A 27,931-nucleotide genomic window follows, 5' to 3' on the forward strand; every position below is an offset into this window, starting at 1 on the left:
TGTATGACCAATTTATTGTCTTTTTGTCAGTGATACAAAATAAAATTTTGGTTCTTGAAATCATGTACACATTACTAGAAATTTATTTACTGCACCATATTGACATAAATTTTGAATTTTTACCAGCTTGTAATGAAAAAAATATTAATTATTTATCATTGTTAAGAAATGACAGTGCAGGAAGTGGCTAGACAAGCAAAGCGACGTGAAGGTCATAAAAAGTCATCAAGTTCGGGTATTTTCTTTTTCCAAGCTTCTTTATCCTCATTTTTCGTCTTTTTCTTCTGCAGTGTTCATCTTCTTTGGATCATTACGAGCGTCCAATTCCTGCAACATCAATTGAACACATTACTAAGTGTTTAATTATATAAATCCTAAATGTTTGTTTACACTATTGGATAGAAAAAAATTGTCTACTCAAAACAAAATTACCTTGAAATTTTTATGAAAATGAATACTCGTGTACTTGTTCGTATAACTGTGATCAGATCATTGGGTTTATTTCATAAAATTGAGTGTTTGGAAGGCATCTACCAATCTAAATTTTTTTCTCCCACTAATGACGAGGACTTGATTGTTCGTCATTCACCCATATGAAACCAGTTGTGTAGACCAATTTATCAATAGAATCATTGCCCAGGGTGGCCTACATTACACACAGGATGAGATGTGATGGAGATTTGTTGAGATGCCGTAGGTGAACTGCAGCTCCCAAAGAAAACCCCTGTGTTATCTGGACCAAGGGGTTGTCCAACACAAGTTATAAATTGGGGGTACACTCGGGATCGAACCTAGGTCCACAGGATTATAAATCACGCTCTAGCCACTAGACTACTGTGGGGTCTTCAGTGTAGATTTGTTGGTGTGAAATAATTACTATAGATTAAAGAAACATTGGTACCTTTACCTTCCTTATCGTTTTCATACTTTTCATTAACTATACAGTGGTGGTGGTTTATTTAATGGTGCTTTCAACTGCAGGTGTTAGCATTGAAATTCAGTGTGGTGAGAAAAGGTCGACAAATTTTGCCTTTAGCTCTCAGCTTCCTAGCTTTACTTTCCTCCAAAATTAATAGTTCTTGGTTGGGTTTGAACCAGGGAGCCTCGGATCCAGTTGCAAACATGATAACCACTAGACCACTGAGAAGGACTTTGCAATATATCTCTCTAGCCTTAACCATTAGCGCCATTACTTATAAACACTTCTGATATTTACTCTTCTAGTGGTCCAAATTCTTTGGAAGGATTTTCTCACGGAAAAATGTTACACTTTTCTCAGTACAGTCCACACCTGTGGAGTAACGGTCAGCGCGTCTGGCTGCGAAACCAGGTGGCCCAGGTTCGAATCCCGGTCGGGGCAAGTTACCTGGTTGAGGTTTTTTCTGGGGTTTTCCCTCAACCCAATACGAGCAAATGCTGGGTAACTTTCGGTGCTGGACCCCGGACTCATTTCACCGGCATTATCACCTTCATTTCATTCAGACGCTAAATAACCTAGATGTTGATACAGCGTCGTAAAATAACCCAATAAAATAAAATAAAAATTCTCAGTACAAGTGTAATATATATATATATATATATATATATACAGTTTATAACAGTGTTGTTCATACAGTTCTGTTCTCCAAATAAAATGCTAATTTATCTTATGAAAATAAATACTTTCATTTCTTTTCATATGAGAGAACTATTACACATGGACTTTGGAATGTATTAAAGTCAAAAAATAAAATATAAACTTCTGAATACATTAAACAAAAAAAAATAAATAAAAACATGTCCAATTTCTATGTAGGCCTAACAGTCTTTTAGACCAGCCAGAGGCTGTTTACCAAAGTTATCTATTCTGTTTTCGGTTTTCATTTGTTTTACTCATGCTAATACAAACACAACACCCATGCCCGAGGCGGGACTCGAACCCACAACCCTTCGGACCAAGCGATAGGGACATGCCGTGCCCCTACCACTTGAGCCATCCGGGCCGGCATTGTTTGTTACTTTTGAAAAACAGTATCTTGTAGCATAACCTTTCGACTTTATTACTGCTTGGCATCTCCTTATTGATTTTACCAAGTTTTTGCACTGTTCTGGTTTGATTTTAGCCCATTTTTATCTCACTACACGTTTGAAATCCTGTCTGGTTGTACACTTCTGCTTTGTCACAAAGGTTCAACGCGGACTATCGATTAAGGGACAGATTCCTCTAAAAAGACTAAAATACCGCCAAATTCTTTAAGTTTCAAGAGCTTAGCTTCCTTTTCAAAATGTCTCTCAAATATTCGTTGGGCTTTAAGTCTGGTCATTGAGGAGGTGTTCGCAGTTGCTGAGGTATGTTCCATATGAGCTAATCCTTATTAATTTCAGCAGTATGTTTACTGTCATTCTCTTGTTAGAGCATATACAGAGGTGACATTCTCATTTTTTGTTCACTCTGCGTAATATTTGACCTTAAATTGTTATTGTACACACACTTATCCATAATCACATTTATGGACTCAATATTACCCAAACCATTTGCAGACATACATCCCCTCACTGTAGTAATGTGTTGTTCTCTGTGTTGGGCTTTCGCCATATCCTATGAATGCCATCAGAACCATAAAAATTTATCTTCGTCTCATCTGACCAAATTACCCTGTTTGAAAATTCCCCATCCTTATCAACATGTTCTTTAGCGAAGTACAATCTTCGAGCTCGATTTGTCTTACTAATGTACGGCCTCTTTTGTGGTCTTCTTACAGTAACCATTTGTCCACAACACACGCAGGAAAGTTTGATTACTGATCTTCGTGTTTTAAGACTCTTGAATCATGATTCGAATTTGTGGAACACTTATTCTTGGAATATTGACAATTTGATTCACTATGAATCTTTCATTACGTGCATTTAGCAATTTTTTATTTGTTTTTCTTGCCAAGTTATTCCAAGTTTCCTGATTTCGAAATTTTTCAAGAATGCGTTGTACTGTAGAATGTGTTTTATGCACTACTTTAACTATTTTTCTATAGGAATAGCCTTTCAGAGCCAGACAACATTAACTTTCTTTAAATCGGAGCTGAACTCTTTATGACGCTCCATTGTACACAATTCTGAATGACAGACTAACAGCAAGTGACCTCCACTGAAAGGCAACCCTGTGCGCACTGCTTGCGTGCTTGTTTACTATGCATCTGAAACTAACTACCCTCTCTCCATGGTATAAGTATACAAACAACAGTGTTACATGAATTTGAAGGAATATGTGGTATTAAATTTTTATGTAAGTAACAGATATATGTAAATTAAGTTTATTTATGTCACTATGTTCGTGTTTAATCCATAAAACATAATGAATTTAGTTTTATTGATATATTTTGAATTTCAAGGTCATTTCAAAGGTTAGTTTAATATATGAGGTGTCTGAACAACACTGTTATACACTGCATATATATATATATATATATATATATATATATATAATATGTATATAGTTTAGTCATTCATTTTATTGATTCATACCGATAACTGTGTAAAATAACATTGTATCAAACATTTTTGTTTTTGAGTAGTAACTTAATCCTATCTATTCATAAAATTTTTTCAGTGTGGTATTTCTTTTAATTTGAAAAATTTCAGAGAACTGCTACAGTACTATGTATAATGAAGCATATTAAAGTAGCTTTGTGAACATTACTTTACTTATTACTAGAGTCCTGCATTTGGTTACTTTGAGTACAAGTTAGATGTATATCGATCATACTACGTAGCTTGGACTGGAGAGCTCTGACTCGTCTCCCAGCTCTGTTTCATGTGTTTACATCCACTTATTCGTATAGGCAGTGAACAATGAGAATACTATTCACGTACCAAATATACTGTCACGTGGATTTAATAACAATTAAAATATTAATTTAAAGCCATCTTACGGGCAACAGAAGATTATTGTCACAGTAAGTAAAATGCATCTAGATTCTAAATAGATCTACTTTTTTGTTTCACAATATATTTTTCACCCAAAATGTAAAAGCGAATGCTCATTATTTTTCTCCTTCTTACAGAGTTATTTAATGGTTATTTAAATGACACTTTATAAATTTATATTTTATCAATGTGGAAATGAGTTCAGAAGTAAATGTGATAATTTATTGAAAGAATTGAATTGGAATATTCACAATTAAAAATGAGTTAATATTGAAATATATAAAATATATTTCGGCCCTGATGTTTCAACTTTTGTACATTTAGAAATATTTATAGGTTGTTTTTGTTTTCACATATTACTGTCTATAATTCCAGATTACAGAAATTTTATCAATAGGCCTATACATGTTTTATATAGCCTATGTATGTACTCATCTATAAATAAATAAATGGTGGAAATTACAGTAATACAATAAATCACAGTAAAAATATTATTTACACTGACTACTTGCTTTATGAGTCCCTACACATTGCGAGTGACTGTAAACATATGAAGTATTTCAAAAGAAAAAATTATAATTCTTTCTGATAAAATACGTTTTCTTCTTTCCTAATGAAGTGTTTGCTGCCAAATTATTCTATTGGAGCACTCAAGCACTCTTTTCCAACCATCTATTTTTGTTTTGTTTTGACATGTTCGCTGAACAGCAGATCTAAAGTGTGTATGCTGATCTATACTCCATACACACCTACACTGTTGCTTGAAGACTTTAGGTAACCAAACACAGGACTCTACTTATTGCCTACACTTAATTATTATTTATTTTTAAAGTATAGTATGTGGTCTTACATTGAGGTTAAGACGGACGTTACTGATAATATTAATAAACATTACCCTGCATATCAATGGATTTTAGGGTATTGGGTGGGAACAGAGGGTAGGGCAATTTGAAAGGAAAAACGGAAAAAAGCACTCAGTTGTTTAGTAAATACATTTATGTGGGAGAAGGTATAATTTCAATTGTTTATGACAATGTCTGTAAATTATAATATGAAAATTATTAGGCCTATAGTTTTTTGTCATCAGTTGCTACAAATGATTGAATTGAAGAAAGAAACAAATAAAGACACTATCAACTTGATTTGGATTTAATATTTCAATTGTAGCTTTGTTAGAGAGAAATGCATTATTTTTTTCACCTTTGGCTTTGGAGCTGCAACTTGTAGACAATAATTCTCCATCACATTCTCCTCCATTCTTGGTCTTTTTAGTAGATACTGGTATGTGATATCTTTAATAATTCATTTAATTTTCTTCGCCATCATTGTTTGATATTATACACTGATAAATACACATGAAATATTAAGCTAGGTACCCATTTCAGATTATGGAAATTATTGTGACAGTGCTATTTACTTATTTTGCTTGTATTTTGGGGTGGGTTACTTTCTTTATCAGGTTTTGAAGATTTGTTTGTAATTTTGTCGGTTTTTGGTGCACACCATTCAGCAAAAATATCCTCAATTAATTTAGGAGAATGTGTTTCACTTGCCTTGTCTGCATTTCTTGTTGGAGAAGAATCTTGTGTAGCTTTAGATTTTTGTTGAGATGAAAGAGCTTGATTCGACTTTTCTTGACATACTTTTTTATTTATTTTTTCTGCCGAAATTTGAGTTTCATTTGGTGAAATTTTTACAGTGTCTTTAGAAATTTTCTGAGAATCACTTGCTTCTTTATGGACTTGTGGAGGTACAATTTTTTCACAGGCATATTCCATTTTTGCAGAAATCGATGTTTCAGTGGAAGGTGCTTTAGGTTTTTCACCAGGAGGTAGTTGTGTTTTAAGTGTTTGTTTTTGAGTTTGAATATCTGTTTTTTCTTTATATTCCTTTGGTGGACACAAATTTTTATCTACTGATTTTGAAACAGTTGGCTTTTTACTACTATCCTCTGTTTTAGGTGGACAAACGAGATTCTTCCATCGTTCTGTTAGGCTTTGAGGAGGTTTGCAGTTCTCTATATGTGATGTTGGAACAATTTTAATTTCCGATTTAACATCCAGTTTCTTCGATGATTCTTTTATTTTTCTTGTTTCAGATGTCAGACTTTCAGATTTTTCTGGTTTACTTTCACATAATGATTCTTTTACTTTGCTTGTTTCAGATGTTAGACATTCAGATTTTTTTGAAGTTACAGTACATGGTTTATCTTGAGGTAGGTCTTTTGGTTCTGTAGGTTTATCTTTTATTATCAGTCTTCTTTTTGGGGGACATGAAATTTCCTCGGCTTCTTGCTCTTTAGTGGTCAAATTTACAGGCTTCATATCGCTTGATGTTAATGTTGATGGTTTAGTTATGGGTCTCTTTTTAGGAGGACATGGTGATAGATCACTTCTTTCGTTTTCAAGTATTAATGTTGTATGTTCTTTTCTGTAAGACTGGTCATTTTTCATAGCATTTGAAGGTGATTTATCTACTGGTTTTTCAGATATGCTTGCAGAATCACTTTTAGATATAGGTGTAGAAGCTTCTCCCTTTGCATTTGATGTAGGTGATTTTTCATTTTTGCTTCCTGTTTTTTCAGTCTTTTCTTTTGTGTCACCTATTGCCTTACTTACAGTGAAACATTGACATTTATCTGCTTCACTAATGTCTTTAGTTGACTCTTCTTTAATACTGGCTGGTTTTGAAGTTTCTAACGGTATATGTGCCTTTCCTGGGGTAGGCCTATATAGGCATTTCACCAACAGGGCAATTATTCCTTGAGTTTCAAATTCTTTAGGTTTTTTCATTTCATCACTAATGGGTTTTGATTTTGAAAAGTGAGATTCTTCAGTTTTTGCCTTTGCATAATTTCTAGAAATTTCTTGGCATGTCTGTGGTGTAGGAGCTGCATTTTTTATTTTATCAGATGCATCGTTCTTGCCACAGTTGTTGCTCTGAGATGTAAATAGTTTCCTCAAGAGTAATTTAAAATTTGAGTTGCTAGTTTTATTTTCATCTTCACTTTTCTTGTTATTCTTGGAAGGTAGTGGCATTTTGACATCAGAAAACTGTCGTTTCTGGATGTCAGTCAGCTGACTTAGGATTTTGATCTTTAATGATGAATCTGATAGCCCATCTTTCTTGGAAGAAATATGTTTTAGTGGTCCATTTCTATAAGAATATAGCATATAGTCATCTTTACCAAGATTTCGTTGTGGAGTTATTTCGTTAATTCTTTCAGCTGTTGTTAAAATGACAGAACACTGACATCCATACTGGAAGTAAGGGCACTTCGACTGACAGCAGTGACAAATTAGAAAAGTATCTCCTGCTTTGATTGATTTACCCTCTCTGAAAATTTCATGACTAGGAGGGAAAATTCTACAAGAGCATAAAACAAAGCCTACTTTACTTAAAAATGAGCTTAGTTCAGTTGGTACCATAGTAGGATCCTTTCCCATCATTTTTCTCATACTTACCTTGGTAGAAGATGCTGAATAATGTTTCTTCTGGTCTCTTTCTTGATTCTGTAATGTATGAGTTGGAAATTTAAGAGCTGATATTATGTGTTCTTCTGATTTCAGTGAAATTTTGTTTAATTGGAGATTTTCTGTTTCAGTTGTGTACCACATTTTGCAAATAGCTTTTGCAAAGTCATTTTTAGTGATTGACAGCTCTTCTTTTTTGTGTGACATCTGTTCGTTTTTATGATTTTGATTCAACTGCTTCAGATCGTTTTTGTTTATATCATTTATGTGTTCTGATTTTTGTGCCCTTTTCTCTGTATGTTCATTTCTTGTTCCGGAACAGTTTCCATGTTTTGCATATGAAAAATTGTCATAATCTTTATCTAAAACTTGTTTTGGTTGTAACGCTAACGCAGATTTATAAGTTTCTTCAGTTGTTTCATTGGACTGCATTTTCTCATTTGCGAAAGATTCTTTTTCGTCAAATTTTGGTCTATTAACCAAACAGTTTTCTCTAGGGATTTGGACATTATGGTTATCAGATGTAAGTAAATTTAAAGATGTGAAATCAATACTAGGTTCTTCCTTGGGTCTCGAAATAGTTATGTCTATCGCATTAATGTCTTTATTGTTATAAGTATTGCTATATTTTGTATTCTCATCGTTATTAACGCCATGCTTTTCATGTTTTTCTGCAGTTCCTGATGGACATTCTTTCGGTGTAACTCTGATAGTTTGTCTTGTTAGATCTGCTTTTGTTTGTAATAAGTTGTCCCTCTTCATTTCTGTAAGGTCAGGCTCTTTCTGAGGAATAAACTTGTTTTCTTTCGAAGAATTAAATGTTGTGGATTTAAGTGATGCATAATTAGGTCCAGTGACTGGCTTTGTTTTTTCTATGTCTTCAGATATGTTTGTTTTTCTTACTGGTTTGCTCCTTTTATATGATTGTGATTCTTTCTGCACAGTTCCACTTACTTTTGTGCTTATTGTTAGCGGACAAGTTTCCATATTTTCAATGTCAATACATTTTGTCAGTTTCTTGTTCTCCGGACTTAGTTTGCTTGTGAGTGTATTTTCACTCATAGACAAATGAATTGTACCGGTACTTAATGTATCTTGAGTATAAGAAGAAGATGGTACAATTTGAGTGCTAAGTGAGAAATGTGGAACATACTTAGGATGTATTGGATCTGATTTTATTAATGGAAATAGTTTAGAAACTACCTTATAGGTAGGAGACCAAGCATCTAACCAATTTGATGTTGCAGTTTTATTTACAGTTTCAGTAAATTTCTTAATATAGTCTATATAGGTTGTAGCGCTTGGTTGTTTCGGAGTTACGTCAGTAGAACAGTTTACCAGATTACCATTCATTGCCTGTTTTTCATTAAAATTAGAAGTTTCATGCTTGGAGTATGAAATATTGGTATTAGAAGACAAACTTGTTTCAGCTATGTTTTCTCTTTTCTTGGTTGAGGACTTCGGTACTGAAGACATTACATTACATGTATCTTTAGGGTGTTTGTTCTGATATACGGATATGTTGCATGAATGAGGTATCATATTTTTACCAAATTCGAGCACAGGTGAGTTTGTTATATTCTTTTTATCTTTCATAATAACTTCAGTTTTCAGATGTTCACGCTTTCTTTCGAAATTTGAATCTTTACAGCTGTACTGAGGAGTATTTAGTCTTATTTTTATTTCACCTTTAGCAGGACATTTTGTTTTGATATTAGTAACTTTTAATGCATGTTTAAGTGAAGATGCTTTTAAAATACAGGAGTCTGGGTCATAACTCTCATGGGTAACTTGTACACTTTCGAATCCTTCGTAATTCTGGAGACATTTACTTTTGATATTACAACCCAAATCTTTGTTGACTTGGGATGTCGATTTAGATCGTTTCACCGTGTGCCAAGAACTTGAAGGTGACTTGCACTTCAATGGACAATCATCATCTTTTTTGGCTTCACCCATTTTTTTTAAGTCATCTGGCTTGCTGCATTTTAGGATACATGTTTTGGATTCAGATGGAATTAAAGGAGATCCATAGGATTTTGCTGTTTTTGATGAAGATGATTGTTGAGACTGTTTATGTGATTCATCAATGCAATCCTTTGTTTTGTTGTTGTCACATTCCTCTAGTTTCTGAATTTTGGGTGATTTGGCAGCCAGATTTAGACAGATTCTCTTCATTTTTATTGTTTGTGACTCTTTGTTATATTTAGTTTCATTTGCTTCAGTTTCTAATGTTTTCGATTCATTTTCGCTTTTCTCAGCTTTTGAAGCAACAGGCGCTTCCACTTGTGCTTTGGGCTGAGGTCTGGCTTCATATTTATCTGTTTTCATTTCTCCAGCATGTGATCCACAAATCTCTTTCAGAGACGACTTTATATTAATCTTTGGTTCTAAGCAATCAGTGATAGGATTAGATGTTGCTTTGTCCTTTGCTTTTGTCTCTGAATTGCTTATGAAGTGTGAGACGATCTCCTCTTGTGACAAGCATTTCTTGAGTGATGGTTTCCTTTTCAACATTCTGCATATTATTTCTGGTAATATGCAAGGTTTTTTCTCCATTGTTTTTGATTCACTTGGTTTTGCGTCTACTTCTAATTTAACTTGATTTGATTTTATTTCTTGTTCCAATTTTTCTTGATCACTTTGTTTTACTTGTGCTTCTACTTTATTTTCATGCATATTTGAAACTACTTTAAGCGTTTTTGAGGTTTCAGGTGGTGTTTCGACTTCCTTCTCCTTCGTAGTACCAAAGTATATCTCACATGCTGAACGTGTATCTTTCGTAACTTCAGTTCTGCACTTTCCTGCAGCTTGTGGAAGTTGACATTCACTAAATTTAGGATGTGGTAGGAGTTCTTTTTGGCATTCAGAGAATGATGGTTGAGGAGCAGAAATTTTCTGACATTTGACGTCTACTTTTGCTTTAGGTCTTGTGCAAGAAGTGCATGCTGGAATTCTGCAGCCTGACATTTGTAGTTTTTGACATTTGTTCTTATTTAAAGCTTCGGGACAAGTTACATCTTTGGACATGACCTCTTCTGTCCCTTTTACAATATCTAAGTCCGCGGTCACTTTTGGTTGTTTCGTTTTGTCTATGGCACCTTCTGCTTTAGATTCCAATACATCAGTTTTATTAGTTGTGGGACAAAGGATCGGAGGACAAGGTTGGAACGTAATTTTTTTTTGTTCTGAGGTCTGACTTAGTTTTTTTTTAGCTCCTGGTTCAGGACAGCCTTCCCTTGCCTTCAGAAATGAGAACCATGATTTTATTACGGTCAGTAAATCCTCGACTGCACATTCTCTACAGCCTGATGTCTGACTGACAGATTTTGTTGGAGTATCACATGACCCATTGGACATATTTTCTACATTTTGTACAATTTTATTTAAATTGTCATGTTTGATATCTTTACTCTCAAAACATTTTTGTTTTATTATGTCTGATTTATCTTCCATATGAGCCGTAGATGCTGCAATTATATCATCTATTTTTTTACAGGAGACATAGTCTAAAGGTTTTGTGACTGACGTTGACTTCTTTTTAATTGGTCCTGCTGAAGTAACTTTGTCTGAACTTGAAAAATCTAGAGAACCACTACCTGAACTTGTTGGTAAACCAGAAGGCCCAGCAGAATGACCGTTTTTCTGAAAAGTATCTGAGCCTGACCCATTATTTGGCTTTGATAGCAGACTCTGCGTTTCAGTTGATTTTGAAGTAGAATATTTCATTGCAACAGCACGAGATGATGGAAAATTAAATTGTTTAGCATTAGAATGTGATGAAGCTGGAAGTATGACAGCTGGATTGGAGATTTTGGATGCTGACTTTTTCTTAGTTGGTGGACAAGCTGGTGTGGTGTCATCTTCATCCACTCCGCATTTCTTTTTCTTCTTTTCTTTTTCTTTTACTTGTCCTATACATGGTTCAATTCTTGGCTGAAATTGTTCATTACAGGTGACGCTCTTTCTTGCTGTTGGTTTTGGACATTCTGTGAAAGTTGGCGTAAGTGTGGTATTTCTACACTTTCCTGGTGGTCGTTCTTGTTTCCTTTCTTCTATTTTGTAGTACGACTCCTCTTGACATACAGGCGTTTTTTTTATAGGTGGTTTCATACACTCGATAAAATGCTTTTCTATCCTTGGAGGAGGTGGAGGAGGGGGTGGAGGTGGGGGTGGCGGAACATCACACAAACTACCAGATTTTTTTTGCACGGGTTTTAAGCATTCAATAAAAGGAGGGGAGCCTTCCTTCTCACGCTTATCTGTCTTTATTACTGGTGGTGGAACCACCCGTTTTACTTTCTTTTGCTCTTTCTCACACTGAAATGTCTTTTTTTTGGGCGGTTCTGGGCATTCTATAAAATGTTTATTAGATCCTACTCTATTTCCAACACATCTGGATTTAACAAATTTTGAACCTACCTCATCTTTAGCTTTGCAGGGCAATTCACCGTCATCTGGACATGGAATGGAATCATGTTTTGATTTTCCTGATTTAGGTTTGCTCTTCTGATCTTCTGAATATAGTCTTACGCATGAATTATTATTGATTTGATAATTCGCTATTTTACTGGGAACCTGTACTTTATGTGATGTCTCTGTTTTTAAATCAGAGAATGATCGCACTGGTGGAAGATTTCCTTGAACTTTTGTGTCTTTTAAGCGATTTGTTGAAGAACACTTCATGAGTGGTTTGGAAAATAGACTTTTTCCATATTTAGGTTCATTATCACACTCTGCATCACCTTCTACGCATTGATTTTTACCCGCTTTGTAAGCACCTGGAATTTCTTCCTTCTTTTCTTTCTTTTTCTCCACTTTTGACTTCTTCTCATTGTCAGCATGTTTTTCCGGTTCGCGAACAGGACATATCAGTTCCTTATCTTTTATTGGTGGGTTACAACCATCATATGATTTCACAACTTGTTTAGAAGGAGGACACACACGATCATGGCTCACATGACATTCAGTATAACGTGGATCTGGGGGTGGTTGTTTCACACATTCAGAGTATGAAGGTTTAGGAGCCATTATCTTTGTGCATTCCTTAATTGTTTTAGGTTTTATTTTACAGTCGACACTAGATGGAACTCTGCATCCTGGAGCAGGCAATTTATCACAAATCTTTTCCGACTTTGTAATTTTTTTTACACCAGAGTCAATCTTCTTACACGTATGGTCTGTTGTGGGAGGTTGGGACTTCGAATCTTTCTTTTTACTACATTCTATAAAACCCTTTTCTCGAAATGAAGGAGGTTCAATGTTATGATATGAATATGAACGTTTCGGATTTTGAATTCCATGATTTGAAAGTCCACTTTCTTTACCAGTATGATAGGACGATTTAAAGTTGAAATAAGAGTGAGATCGTCTTATTGGTTGGTTCTGGTGAGATAAGATGTTTTTTGCAGGACACTTTATAGGCGAATTCGAATATGCATTGTTTGCAAATTTTGTTGATGTTTGATTTTTTCCAAACACTTCTTTTTTAACTTTCTTTTGATTTTGTTGTTTATGTTGCCTCGTTTCAGGTGGTTCTTCACTTTTCTGAGTAGGACACTCTAATTGTTCCTTCTTGGGTGGTGGGTTACATCCATCATATGACTTTACCACATTTTTTTCAGATGGACAAACGGGATCTTTGTCTAGATTACATTCAGTGAAACGTGGATCTGGTGGTGCTTCTTTTAAGCATTCAGAGAAAGATGGTTTGGGTGCCAGTTTCTTTTTGCATGCTTGTATTACTCTAGGCTTTGCTTTGCAGTCGACACTTTGTGGAACTTTGCATCCTGGAGCAGGTAATTTATCACAAGTTTTTTCTGGTTTTGTTATTTTGGTCACACCAGAATCTATTTTCTGACATTTGCGATCTGTTGTTGGAGGTTGTGATTTTGAACCTCCTTTCTTATCACACTTCATGGGTCCTCTGTTTGAAAATGCCGGTGATTCTATAACACTGTAGGAATAAGAACGCTTTATATATTTGATTTCGTGGTTTGAAAGTTCATTTCTTATATTAGGAAATGATTCACACTTATAGATGGACTGGTTTTGTTGCGAAGAACACTTCATTAATGGTTTGGAAAATCCACTTTTTCCATATTTAGGTTCATTATTACACTCTTCGTCCCCTTCTACGCATTGATTTTTACCAGGTTTATAAGCACCTGGTATTTCTTCTTTCCTTTCTTTCTTTTTCTCCACTTTTGGTTTCTTCTCATCATGTTCTTCTAGTTCGGGAACAGGACATATCAGTTCCTTAACTTTTGCTGGTGGATTGCAGCCATCATATGACTTCACAACATTTTTGGAAGGTGGGCACACACGGTCTTTGCTCATGTGACATTCAGTATACTGTTTGTCTGGGGGTGGTTCTTTAACGCATTCAGAGTAAGAAGGTTTAGGAGCTCGTTTCCTTATGCATTCTTTAATTGTTCTAGGTTGTACTTTACAGTCGGTACTTGGTGGAACTTTGCATCCTGGAGCAGGTAGTTTATCACAAGTCCTCTCTGTTTTTGTTGCTCTTTTCACACCAGAATCAATCTTCTTACATGTACGGTCTGTTGTAGGCGGTATAGACTTCGAATCCCCTTTTTTATCACATTTCACAGGACCCGTATTTTGAAGTGATGGAGGCTCGAGGATTTGACTGGAGAATGATCTCTTTGGAGTTTGAATAGGAAAAGTAGCTTTCATGAGAGATGTTGCTGATACACACGTTTTGGGATGTGATGCATAAACAGTTTGCATATCTGAAATAGACTGTTGCCATGGTGAGCACGCATCTTTTTCTGCAGTGTTTCCATAGAAATCTGATTCTGCCATGTGCCATTCCCTACATGATTTCTCATATGAAAAGGGGATGTACTTATTTATAGAATCTAGAGTGTATGTTGTGTTTTTGGACTTCTTTACACTTACTCCATGTGACTGATTTAGTGATGAAGAGATAATACCATTTTCAGTACTTATTATATTACCGGTCGGATGGTGTGATTGGTGATAAGACTCTTGGACAATGTTTTTACACGTTGTATCTTCTCTTATACGCCCAACTCCGTTCTTTCTTGTTTGTGTAAAATATACATATTCCTCGTTGTTGGAATTTTCTGGACATTCAGCTGTTTGATGTTGCGTTACCACCTCTTTCAAATATGTATTCGGATTAGATGATGAAATACAATTTTTTTCTTTCTTTGAATGTTTCTGCTTGGATGAATGTTGCTTCTTGCACGTGTTTTCTTTCTTGTGAGACGACTTTTCCTTCTTACAAGATCCAAAGGGAGGTGGGGTTGGAGTGGATCTTGGACATATGGGTTCATCTGAAAAAGAGTCTTCTTTCTTTAGATTTATTTCTGCTTTATATTCTGAGTTAAGGTTCTTCATTCTAGATGTTTTTAATGTGCTGTTTTCCTCTTTCAGACCTGTTTTCATATTATTATATTCTCCTTTTTGAAACTTATAGTGTGATGAATTTGCTTCATCTATCCATATATTAGAGGAGGTAAGGGAGTTTATTGTCTCTTTTGGTAGAAAAATGTTTTGCTGCATTGCAAATAAATTACTATCTAAATAAGGAATTCTGGCATTTGAAAATGGTTCGCTTTTAAAATCAGAACTTTCTTTTCGTTTAGAAGAATATTCTTTCTTGATTGGTACTGTTGTACTTCTATATCCATGTCTCGGAATACGTGTACATGATTTTAAAGATGTTATAGTGCCCTCTGAGTACTCGCCTTTTTCAGGATAACTTTCCGTCTCTTGTATCCTTTTTACTTCTGAAGCAGTCACCGAAGACTCTTTGTGTCTCATCAGTGGTTGCGTTATCTTTTTTGAGTTCTGCTGACTTTCAATGTCTGTACCTGTATATTTTTTCTGACACTTATTGAAACAGAATTCCTTAGATACTTCATCTTTCACAACTGGGAAAGATTGTTTACGTGATTTATTGAGGGAATTTTGAATTTGCTTTCTTACTAGATGTAGATCTTTAGGGAGATCTGTTTCCCATTCTCTAAGCTCCTTACGAGATTGAATAAGTGGTTTAGGAGTATCAGAAGGTGTAATTTGTTTTCTATAAACCATTTTTACTTTACCATTACGTAATCCCCTTTGAAATCTTGTAAGAGAATTCTTGATATAATGATGTGCCTTCCCTTTAGATGTAAACGTATCATAAGACATTCTAAAAGGCTTTGGACTAATTGAGCTAATTTTTATTCGCTTTGTATAATTTTGGTACTTATTATTACAGTTTGTTTTAGCTGCGATTTTAAAATTACTTTGCGACCTATTTTTCAGCGACTCATCTAAAAGTTTGTTCTGTTTTAAGTCAATCAGAGATAGGCTACCTGATGTTCTCGGTACAAAATTCTCTGTTCGTTTACTTATGTTTGGTAATGACCGTACTGGTGATGGTTTAGTTATTGTTAATTTTGAAGTTTGATTTTTATTCTTTTTTGTGACTTCTTTATTTTGAGTAACATGTATTGCTGGACTGATCAGTTTACTCTTTGTTTTTTCATTTTTTGGAACATCTTCTGTAGCAGAAAGTAGGTCCTGAGGTTTGGCTGCTTTCAGAGTGAACTTCCTGGCCGTCATTAATACTTGGCCCCCATTTATTAAATCTGGATGAATGGCTTCTGGTACTGGCTCAGATACTTGGGGTGGTAGATATGTTGTGCGTGAAATTCCTGAAGTTTTCAAAGCTTTAAGGGACTGATGTCTGTGCGACAAAATATTTTTTCTTTTTATACCAGTTATTTCAAAATTCTTGCTTAACATTTTTCCTCTTTTGAGTACATTATTTGAATTATAAAAGGAATTATACTGGCCTTTTTTCTCAGATACAGTAAATCTTTTACTTACAAGATTTGATGTTGTCTTTGCAGGTTGAAAATTAACTTTATCAGGGACACCACGAAACTCATTCTTACTATGTGTATTTGCAGGGGTTAATGTAGCTGTCTGTTGGACGATCTTTGTTGTGTCTGTTATTGCTGGCGGTTTAGTATCTATGGATTGTGTATTATTTTCTTGAAGAACTGGAGAATTGTCAGTTGATTTCTTTGTTGGAATCGTATCTTTGATCTGGTGATATGTTCTGGAACCTGACTTTAGTGGTTGCGAATTCTGAACATGGGGACTCATCTGTGTGATTTTTCGCCGTTTGGATGTAGCAATGGGTTTAACATCCGGAAAATATTTAACACCAGATGAAAATGGTGCCTGCTTTCTTGGTTGTAGTTTATCACATGACACTGAAAGAGTAGGTTTTGGTATATCTGTAACTTTGAATTCATCATATGGCAGTCTCATTTTAAATTGTTTAATGAAATTCTGTGGATCAAAGTATCGTTGAGATTGCTGTGAACGCTGTTCCTGCATCTTTTGACATATCACTGCACGAGGTGGTGTAGGTTGAGGTGGTGGCTGGGGTTGAGGCTCAGGCGGAGAAGTGCATACTACTGGAATTCCCGATTCTTCATTAATAATTGTTGCCTCAGATTGCAACGTGTCGGTTTCTTGACCTTCCTTGAGTGCCTGTTCCTCTTCCTGTTTCTTTAACTGAGCTTGATAAAGGCGACATGAGGATAATGGTGGCTTCTCTTTTGGAAGCTTTTTCTTTAAGTAGGAGAGCCAAGAGTCTTCCTCAGGTTCTTTCAAGTGACATATATCTTTTGTCTTTTTTTCGGGTGATGTCTGCCAGAGAAATAAAGAAAGCCACGATCGGGTTGGCTTTATTTCTTGAGGACATGATGTACCCGACTCCTTGACCGCCCAATCCGGATTATGTTGACAATTAGATGTCGATTTCCGGTCCTCACTGTAGCTTCGCAAATGTACTGCTCCACGTCCCTGTTAGGTTAACAATGTTACATAGTATCGGGTGACAGAATTTTACTGTAAGCATTTACACACACATACACACATCTGCACGCACGCTGATTTACATGCTGCAGTGAAAATTTATATTAGAGATCGACTGTCTTGTAATGTTTGTTTTTCAGCCATTCCAGTTGTCACGGGTGTTACATTTTTACTATTTTCAAACTCTGTATTTTGAAAATGAAATGAGTTTTGTCAACTTGTACTGGGTGTTCAGTTCAAATTGTGTCATGGCTCACTGTATGCCGTCATGTGGCTAGCCGATGAGCCTAGAGAATCCAATCTTCCTACACTTCCGCAGAGGCGTATCACCTATGAGCGAGAGAAGTTGCCTAGCAAGTACGGCGTTCATTCTGAAGAGTATGTACCGATACATACGGTAACGCCAGTAGTGGCAGGAATGTGAACTGTTTGGAAACACGTACTATCGGGATATGGGGAGAGGGTTAAGACGATTACTTACGTATTTGTTGATATTAATTTCGACGGTCAACATGGACATGGAGCATTTGATTTGTGTTGTGGAATGTTGCCGTACGCAACAGATGATAACAAATACCCTCCATACGACTTGCCCGCGCAAAACACAGTTCGAAAGAGGTTATGAGGTTATGGTAGCACACAGACCGTACAGACCGCCATCTGTTGCTGCGACGTTCAAGTTATACCGTACACGTTCTCAAGTTCAGATTGAACGCCTTGAATATTAGGCAACTTCTCTGACATATAAGGTGAAACTCGCTTCAAATTGGTGACTCAACAACAGTGACGTCATGACACACTTTGAAATGAACACCCAGTATTATTAGAATCAATTTAGAAGACCAGTCATTTTACAGAAAAAAATTGTTTGAATAAAACGTATTATTACTGCAGAAAATAAAGAAAAGGTTTCGTCATGGATGCTACAAGTTTTATGAACTCCATACCTTATTAACAAAAAGTGTAAAACATATCTCTGCCTCAAGCAAAAAAAGAGATTCATTCTCATAGTTTCCATGTGAAAGCTATGCAAATCTCATGGCATCTAATTAGTTCAAAAAAAAACATATCAGTAAATATATTATAGCTGTTTCTTCCATGTCATGGATGTTATACACATTTTGTCATGGATCTTACAGATGAGTTAATGTCCTTCATTTTTCTAGTTTCAAAACAACTGTGACATTTCTAAGTCAAAATATTCACTTGAACTGTAAGATTGCTGATTGTTATTAACCCAAACTACTAGAAATAAATGACAGAAAGAATGTATAGTACAGAGTAAAAAAGTTCCTTGATCCTGGAGCCCTAGAATTAACAGCGCAGGCTCTCAAAATATTTCTTCAACAACAGCTCATTGAAGAACATACATTAACAGCTGATCTCTGATCTCTCTATGAGTAAGTGCTGGAAACTTTAGGAAAACAAAGAGTACCTATTACCTAGCCAAGACCACTTAAATTCAGTGCCCATAAAACTTGTAAAATATTTTCCTTTTGAAAATAAAACATTAGAATATTTAAATTTAGAGCCTTATCTATGTCCTACACTAATAAGAAGCAAGTATTTCTGAAAAAGACTTTTTCATTGAATTCCCAGTTTGCTTGGAATGGCTGTTTTGTGTCTGTGATGGACTCTCGTCATCCTTGTGCTCTTGAAGAGTAGGCTGATTAATCGAACTTCTCACACGATATATAAAAAATATAATTAATTGATGAACTAGTGGACTTACTCGTGTTAAATATGTAATATTCGTCTGGCTTACAGCTGTTTCAGTGCATCACGCACCATCATCAGAGCCTACTAGATCGCGGCGTCATCTCGAACTTCTCTGCCTGTTAGGAGGGTGTGTTTTATTGTTGGAATGTGTTGGATTGTGGAGTCGAATAGTGTGTGTGTACTGAAATTGATCTGTGTGTTGAGGATTTGATCAGGGTGTTGATCCTCAACACACAGATCAATTTCAGTACACACACACACTATTCGACTCCACAATCAACACATTCCAACAATAAAACACACCCTCCTAACAGGCAGAGAAGTTCGAGATGACGCCGTGATCTAGTAGGCTCTGATGATGGTGCGTGATGCACTGAAACAGCTGTAAGCTGGACGAATATTACATATTTAACACGAGTAAGTCCACTAGTTCATCAATTAATTATATTCAAGTGTTAAAAGTGGCGTATGCAAGATTAAAAAAATGGATAAAAAATATGTTGAACTGCTTAGGTTGATTATTTTTTAGCAAGTAGAGATCATTTCTCAAGAATACCTATTGAACAGTAAATTTTTCAGCATAATTTCAACTATCTACTGCATTCTTCAGGTGAAGAAAACAGAATCTGTAAAACCTGTGAGACTGTGAGGATGTCTAAGACATGACTGATTAAATCAGAGAAAAAAAAAAAAACCTGTACGTAGCAACTTTGCAAAGGTTTTTGAAGACTTCTACAAGGTCGTTAAAACTTTGTGAAAATAATTGAATTGAGTTAATAATATTATAATATATCGAATGTTAAAGAAGATGCACACAATGGGCCCACTAGGGCTAATGTGTTCATAGCTAAACTAACCCATCACAACATACATCCATTTACACACAACGCATCACCAACTACAGCAATAGAAACAGACATGGAAATTTTACACATTAAACCCAAAAACTAAATATACTAGAACAGTAGAAACATATAGACACGCAAAAACACATACATGCACAACACATCCTAAACATTCAACTAAATTTCAGAATGCAATACTTTTCCACATAACTAGTTCCTTAAGTAAAACACCATGTTAATGTATTAAGTTTCATAAATTAACACAATGAAGTACAAACATTGCTAATTTAACAAGTTTTAACTATCATTAGTAGCCACTGCATATGGTAGCAGGTTTGTGCTACCACCAAAATTTTCCTTGTGAAATGTCATAATTTTTGTTTGTGAGTGCTATTATTTTAAAATCTACATTTTATTATGGTAGATCTACTTTTATATTTAAATAAGTTTTAATCTGACTAAAATCTGAGAACTTCATCGTTTGTAGTTGAATCGTGGCTTTGTTATCTCGTGCAGATTATGTGGGCGGCAGCACATGGAAGTCTTTGGCTACCTGAAGAAAGACGAGACTTGGATTTGTGCGAGGGTTGAGAGGCAGGACGGGAGGGAGGCGTGGTTTAACTGCCGTAAGCTTAGTGCTGTGTATACACAAAAGTATTCATTGCGGAGTTTAACTCGTCTATGCATCTGACTGAGCTACAATATTAAAATTACCAAATCAAACAAATTATCATTCGGTCGCCATTTAATTCAGAATTCAATGCTCACACACAAAAAACTTGATCTGCTTCTGGAATTTATGAGGACCATACTTACTGGAGAACATACGTCTGAGAAATGTTGCCACAATTCACCAGGCACCAGGTTACATCAATATGCTGAAGAATGACAGTTTTGTTTTCAGGTTCTCTTTCTTCCATCAATTGTTATCTCATGTTAATATTCTGTATAATCAGCTACAAAAGCGAGATATTGATCTAGCTACAGTTAAAACCCAATTGGAGTCCTTCAAGCGAGGAACATTTAATGTTAGAAGCAGAGTAGATGAACTGTGCCAGATTCCAGTCGAATGTATGGTTGTGGTGCACAAAGCAGACATTGCAAAGGATTTTTCTCGGGGTACTCCCGTTTCCTTCAATCATTCACCAACACACTCCACGCCTCCCAAATTTCAACTATCATCTGCAATAGTAAAAAGAGCCTGGAGTGAAGTCTTGGGGATAGTACGCGTTTCCGATGCTGATATAAGAAACTTGGTCTTCGGGTCCCTGGGGTTTATCAAGCTACTCGTGTGTGGATGGGACTTAGTTCTATCAGGGATTGAAGCAGGATGGTCCAGGCAGAAAGGACTTGGGGCTCCGAGCCTCTGGGGCTTATCGGGCTTCTCATCCGCGAAATGGAACCTGGCTATATCAGGAGATAAGACAGGATGGCCCATCTGTTAGTGTCATACTCATGAATGCCACCCAGACATCCTGTCAGACTTGGACAATTATCGCATAATATATAGGGTGCACAATGAACTAAAGTGTGCCTAAGTATATGAATCCATCCCGAGTTCAGCCACCGTTAAGCCAAAACAAGTCAAGATGTGTTTAACTTCCAAAAGATATGCAGAATGTTTCTCAGAAGAAGAAAGGTCTTCTCCATTGTGCGAACCTACTTGCTGCCTGTTGCGTAGTTTAGAATGACACTATATAAACATAATTTTAATTGCAGATATTGCATTTTAAACAAATAATACCAGTCTTCGGTTGTTGAGGTTAGCTGTTCGAGCCCAGCCGAGGGCGGCGAATTTTTAAGTGTAATAAAATTCTTTAGCATGAATTCCTTTGGAAGGAAAGTGAAACACACAAAACAATCCTATCATGGATTGAGAGAGCTCCAAAATTTACCGATCATTTCGATTCTGCTAATCACGGTTCTCTCCTATTATTATGTTAGGCCTATACATTTCACTCTACAAGTGTCCCCACCTCAGACTTGGAATTTCTCACGCTGTAAAGGCTAGCAGAGATCAGAAATGTCTCTTAATTAAAGTACCATTCTAGGTTAATTTCATAGCGAAGAGTTTCGTTATTTAGCAGAACAATTTTTTAAAATTTATGATCATTAGTATCATCATGTTGGAGATGTTAGCAATTAATCAATCAATCAATCAATCAATCAATCAATCAATCAACGAGTGGGGTAGGTACCTACCAACATTATCCGCATTACAAGCAAATAGTTTCAGATTTGTGATAAACAAAGTGCTTGTAAAGCACACTTCCTTCGAGTAATATTTTATTGTACTTCGCCTGGCATTGCAATTTCATAAATAATTAAATAATCATTATAAAGGTAAATGCAAATAAGACGAAGACCATGGTCATAGTAAGAAAAATACAGGGGATAAACTTGCGAATTCTAAATGAGGCAGTATATAAAGTGGACAGCTTCAAATACTTGAGATGTACTATAAGCAGTAACATGAGCTACCGCCAAGAAGTCAAAAAGAGGATAGCAAGGAAGCTTTTAATAGAAAAAGGACCATCTTCTGCGGACCTCTGGAAAAATAAATAAGGAAGAGACTAGTAAAGTGCTTTGTGTGTAGTGTGGCATTGTATGGAGCAGAAACATGGACATTACAACGAAGTGAAGAGAAACGAATAGAAGTATTTGAAATGTGAATATGGAAGAGAATGGAACGTGTGAAGTGGACAGATAGAATAAGAAATGAAGCTGTGTTGAAAAGAGCGGGTGAAGAAAAAGTGATGCTGAAACTGATCAGGAAGAGGAAAAGGAATTGGTTGGGTCACTGGCTGAGAAGAAACTGCCTACTGAAGGATGCACTGGAAGGAATGATGAACGAGAGAAGAGTTCGGGGCAGAAGAAGATATCAGATAATAGACGACATTAAGATATATGGATCATATGAGGAGAAAAAGACGAAGACAGAAAATAGGAAAGATTGGAGAAAGCTGGATTTGCAGTGAAAGACCTGCCCTTGGCCAGAACATTGAATGAATGAATCACTATATCGACAACTCACGGTCTCTGAATAGTCTTTGTAATTTAAAAGCGATGTTGAGTAAAGAGTAGCCCTACTCATTCAAAGAAATGTAAAATAAAGAATTACAGTTAGGCTATACAAATAATTTACTGTAAAAATCAATCTCATAGCATTCGCTTGAAGGAAAATGGGACTGCCGAAACAGTTGTGTCAAAGCAATGTATCTGAAGCATGATATTATTAATTTGTTGAAGGGGCTGTCATGCACTGTAACACGGAGCGAAAGATATTTATGCGTGAATTACAGTTGTTGCGTGCCTCAACCTTAGACAAGGAATCAGTTGTGATGACGAGACACGTATACTCAGTGCAGATCATTCGCACAATCGACGAAGTTCAAACGAAGATATTTGCAGTAGCATTTAAAACACTGCGATAATCTTCAGTTTATTTTTAACTACTATAGCCTATCCAAAATAAGAATCACCCTTGTTGCAAACACTGACCGAAGTATTCAGGCGAAAGGGAGGAAGAGTTCTTTACTTTTCATTTTTTGTTGGGTATATGAATTATGTTTCACAATTTATACTTACCGATATAGGGTAATTCCATAATTATGTCAACCAAATTGCCATTTTCTCAAAGTGGTTCTAGACAATTCTTGAATGCTATACCAGAGACTTTAATGTCTATATTTTATGCAATCAAAGATAATTGGCCGTATTTTTGCATAAATCATATGCTGGCAGCACTGTGAACTGAAGATGTTTGGAAGTGAAGACATATGACAAGGATGATACACGTCATGTAAAATTCCTTCGGCATGAGAGGAAGTCCAAGAAATTCTTTTCGCCTGCTATTGGTGATGAGGCTGATATTGGCAAAGACCAGGTTATAAAAATTCTACCAGAGCCACAATTTGATAATAGGCTTAAACTAAATTTTCAACATATCTAGTTTGATAATGATGTTCTTTAATTTGAAAATGCATGTAATTTTGTAAATCATATTTGGAATATGTAGTGTCTGTCACAGTTTGTATGTCGTGTCTGTCACGAGAATAGAGCTTAATATATACTTCATAAATGTTTCAAATGAAAAACAATCTGTAGCATATTAAGGAAGGATATTCTACCTTTCTATGATTATAGTACTAACAAAAGAAGTTGCTAATATTGGAAGATATAGTACATTGTTCGACTTCCCTTTAATTTGTGTTCCTTTTTCTGTCGTATCTGTCACAACATTACTTGTACTTAGATATCTGTAATAAATAGAGATTGATACTTGCTTCTTACATGAAAGTGTAGCTGTGTACATGCACTTTGTATCTGATAGGCCTATAGTTTAAAAGTCTGCTAATGTTATGTTGAAGTAGAAATAAATCTTTATATTTTTGTATAGAGTCATTTGTCGTGTCTGTCACAAATGGAATTACCCTATAGCAAATACCTGGCGTAACCTTATTCTTTCTTTTTTAAAACTAATAGCCAACACGACAATGCTTCATATAATGTCAAATTGTCCATAAAAGTGGTCTGTATTATTGACAAACGAAAGTTTGTGATGACAACGCATAACAAAGAATATATTATGTTTGTCGAATAAATTGACACTTTTGAAAATGTATAAATAACTGAGATATTTTGTTAAATATATGTCGTAAATTTTTTATTTGAATTTAATACTGAATATCGCGAACAGAGGCGTGTAAATGCGAAAAATTCATTTGAAATAAATAAGCTGCAACATAAAACAGGTTGGAGTATAGTTAGTTGAACATGTGCTCAGAGTAATACACAAGTTACCGGTATATGTTTATGTTAAGAGAGTGTTGAATGGAAATAAGGAAATTCTTAGATGTGTCAGTATTTATGAAATGTGATAATTTAATTCACGAAATATATTTTTAATGCAACATAATAATAATAATAATAATAATAATAATAATAATAATAATAATAATAATAATAATAATGATAATAAAGTAACATAGTCCTCAGTCCACACCTGTGGAGTAACGGTCAGCGCGTCTGGCCGCGAAACCAGGTGGCCCGGTCGGGGCAAGTTACCTGGTTGAGGTTTTTTCCGGGGTTTTCCCTCAACCCAATACGAGCAAATGCTGGGTAACTTTCGGTGCTGGACCCCGGACTCATTTCACCGGCATTATCACCTTCATTTCATTCAGACGCTAAATAACCTAGATGTTGATACAGCGTCGTAAAATAACCCAAAACCCCCCATATTCCTCATCATAGAGCTTTCGGGTGTTTCAACCCAATGGTGAAATGAAGTTTCCAATGTTTTAAACCGCTATTGGTAGCATTTATTTCATCTTTCAATAAAATTAAAAGGTTTGGCAAATCCTACATTGATTAATTATAGCTGCGAAACATACAGTAAAAAGGAAAACGTAGTGTGATTTTTAAGCACTGAAAGGTGGTTTATAAGAGCTTCTGATAGGCTATAAAATGCTAGACAAGAAATGGAATACTGAAATAAGGAATGATCTGAATGTTCAAAGTATCTGAGACGTAATCAGAAGTTACAAATCAAATAAAATCACTTAAGTTTAAAAAAGGATAACACACGACTACAATAAATAGCAATGATTATAAATCTCAAGGACGAAGAGCTATCAGATACCCTGGGGAGGTGGAATTATCGATTTTCATTGAAGTTGGAACGGACTTTAATTGGTTTTAATTCATGAAAAGGAAAAATATGATGATGCTGATAATCACGACGAAAAAAATGGCAATGATTTAAATTGTTCACATGACATCATCCGGTACAATTAATTACCGCTTTCGGTACTAAGCCCAGGTCAGAACTGCTTTGATGTGAAGTACCCTTTGAATTAAGTTACTAAACTTGACTGATGTGACGCACATAGTACCCAATCGTACAATATCGGAGGCTTCCTATTTCACCATAAAGCTACGCAACAAGCCTTGAGAGTTTGATGACGTTGACGATGATGATGACGATGATGATGATGATGATGAAGATACAATTCCGAGATGAGAGGTTTTTGATTATTTATTGTCTGACCGCAACGTCCACACAAGGACAAAGAGGGTTATAGGCTATGTAGGAAGCTCAGTTGGTAGAGCAGCTGGCTACGGACTGGAAGATCCGGGGTTCGATCCCAGGTGGTGACGGGATTTTTTCTCGTTGCCTAACTTTCAGAACGGCCCCGAGGTTCACTCAGCTTCCTATAAAATTGAGTACCGGGTCTTTCCCGGGGGTAAAAGGTGGTCAGAGCGTGGTGCCGACCACACCACCTCATTCTAGTGCCGAGGTCATGGAAAGCATGGGGCTCTACCTCCATGCCCCCCAAGTGCCTTCATGGCATGTTATGGGGATACCTTTACCTTTAGGAAGTACAAGGGGCAAATAAGTAAAAATTATGAATATTGCTGCGAGAATTGTGACCAGTAGCCTATAGATATAGTATAGTCAGTGGCGTACGCAGAATTTTGTCAAGGGGAGGGGTTATTATTAAAATTGTTTAAAATTTACATTATCGATATTTTAAATTTTGTGTATTATTATTATTATTATTATTATTATTATTATTATTATTATTATTATTATTATTATTATTATTATTATTATTATTATTATTATTATGCTACGGTGCATTTATTAAAATTATGCTGTGTTCTAATAGAACACATTCATCAATGATATAACTTACAAAAACTTTTGAACGTAATTTTTCCACAGCCATCCAATTTTTATCAAGTTTTAACTTGTTTAATTTTGTATAATTAAAAGTACTTGTGTCACTTTTACACTTACACAATAATCATATCTCGAATCACGCAAGTAAAGTAGGCATTAGACACACACACACAAACACACACAATAATATATATATATATATATATATATATATATTTATTTATTTATTTATTTATTTATTAGGCTATAGTCAACATTTATTTGTATATGATAGGCAAGACACTTGACTTTGCATAACAGAAAAATCCATGGAAAAAGTCAAATATATTGAAATAAATTTAATTAAATACAATAATGGAACATGGAACTCACCAAGGCTGAAAAATGAAACTGACATGGTAAATATATTGTAGAAGAGGTAAGAGGACTATGCCTTATGTCGATGTAGATTTTGTTACTCTGACAGTGAAAAATTAGAGAAGGGAAAACGATTATGGATAAAAAAAATACTCAAATCTAAATATGTAATTTTTAAGTTCAAGGGCGGGGGGGTTCAAACCCAGTACCTCCCTTTGCGTACGCCCCTGTATAGTGTGAACATCAAAACAATTACATATCGTTCGAAATATGAAAATATTTTTTGATAACTATATTGTAAATATATGCTACACGTATAGGCCTACTTACATGGAGAAAGTAAAAGAATATGAAAACTGCAGCAATAAGTAACGTTGCAATGGAACTATCTCGTAACGAGATAGGATTTCGCTTTCAGATAGTTTCGAATATTATTTCCTTTGGCTGATATGTAGGCTATACCGGTATACATATTTATATATGTTTGCGATAAGCTTTCAACAGAGGGAAAGAGGAACGTCTTCCTTTATTTCTTTATTTCGGTCCATGAAAAGACATGCTATCCATGATGCTATCTCATTATTTGAACTCTATGAGAATAGAAATTGTTTACAATAATAGTCAAGGAAATTGCTCAGTTAAAAATCAATTATGAACTAATAACAATGTTTACTAATATAAATTACGTTTATTCACGGTTTGTACTTTTTAAATACTACTTACGACAAGATCAAAGGCTTGAAATAAATAAGTAAATAGCCTAACTGTTATTTTAATTAAAAGTTCGCAGCTTTTCAATTGTCTTCAGTCCAGCTAAACATAGTTTCAACATTCAAAATACAATAAAGAACCATGATTACATGTCGTATCTTAATATAGCAAGACAGATATATTACTGAATGCTTTCATTATAAACTAAAAATAGTTTATATATTAATTTTACATACCTGATTCCTGGAAATTTGACCCAAAATTTTGACTCCAGACCGAAACGTCGCCATGCTTGAAGTTGCATAGCAGTCTTAACAATACATTTTCCTCTGATATCATTTGTGTGTGTATTCAGAAACAAGCAATTTAAT

General features: G+C 35.3%; 1 protein-coding gene across 1 annotated transcript; it reads right to left on the bottom strand.

Annotated features, from left to right (window-relative positions):
* Positions 1 to 27,855, bottom strand: LOC138712408 (uncharacterized). The gene is made up of 3 exons (XM_069844179.1): positions 27,797 to 27,855; positions 7,365 to 17,231; positions 1 to 327 (listed from the first exon to the last, which is right to left on the bottom strand). Exons 1-3 carry the CDS (start codon positions 27,848 to 27,850, stop codon positions 265 to 267), a joined length of 9,984 nt encoding a protein of 3,327 aa, XP_069700280.1. The 5' UTR covers positions 27,851 to 27,855; the 3' UTR covers positions 1 to 264.
* Between the last annotated feature and the right edge of the window lie 76 nt (positions 27,856 to 27,931).

The sequence above is a fragment of the Periplaneta americana genome, chromosome 13, assembly GCF_040183065.1.
Source record: "Periplaneta americana isolate PAMFEO1 chromosome 13, P.americana_PAMFEO1_priV1, whole genome shotgun sequence".
Lineage (NCBI taxonomy): Eukaryota > Metazoa > Arthropoda > Insecta > Blattodea > Blattidae > Periplaneta > Periplaneta americana.

Excerpts from the sequence above, each read along its gene's own strand:
- LOC138712408 (XM_069844179.1), bottom strand. The coding sequence starts at position 27,850 with ATGGCGACGTTTCGGTCTGGAGTCAAAATTTTGGGTCAAATTTCCAGG. Across the intron at positions 17,232-27,796 it reads GTCAAATTTCCAGGAATCAG|GGACGTGGAGCAGTACATTT; the intron begins GTATGTAAAATT and ends TTAACCTAACAG. Across the intron at positions 328-7,364 it reads ATTCAGCATCTTCTACCAAG|GAATTGGACGCTCGTAATGA; the intron begins GTAAGTATGAGA and ends TTGATGTTGCAG.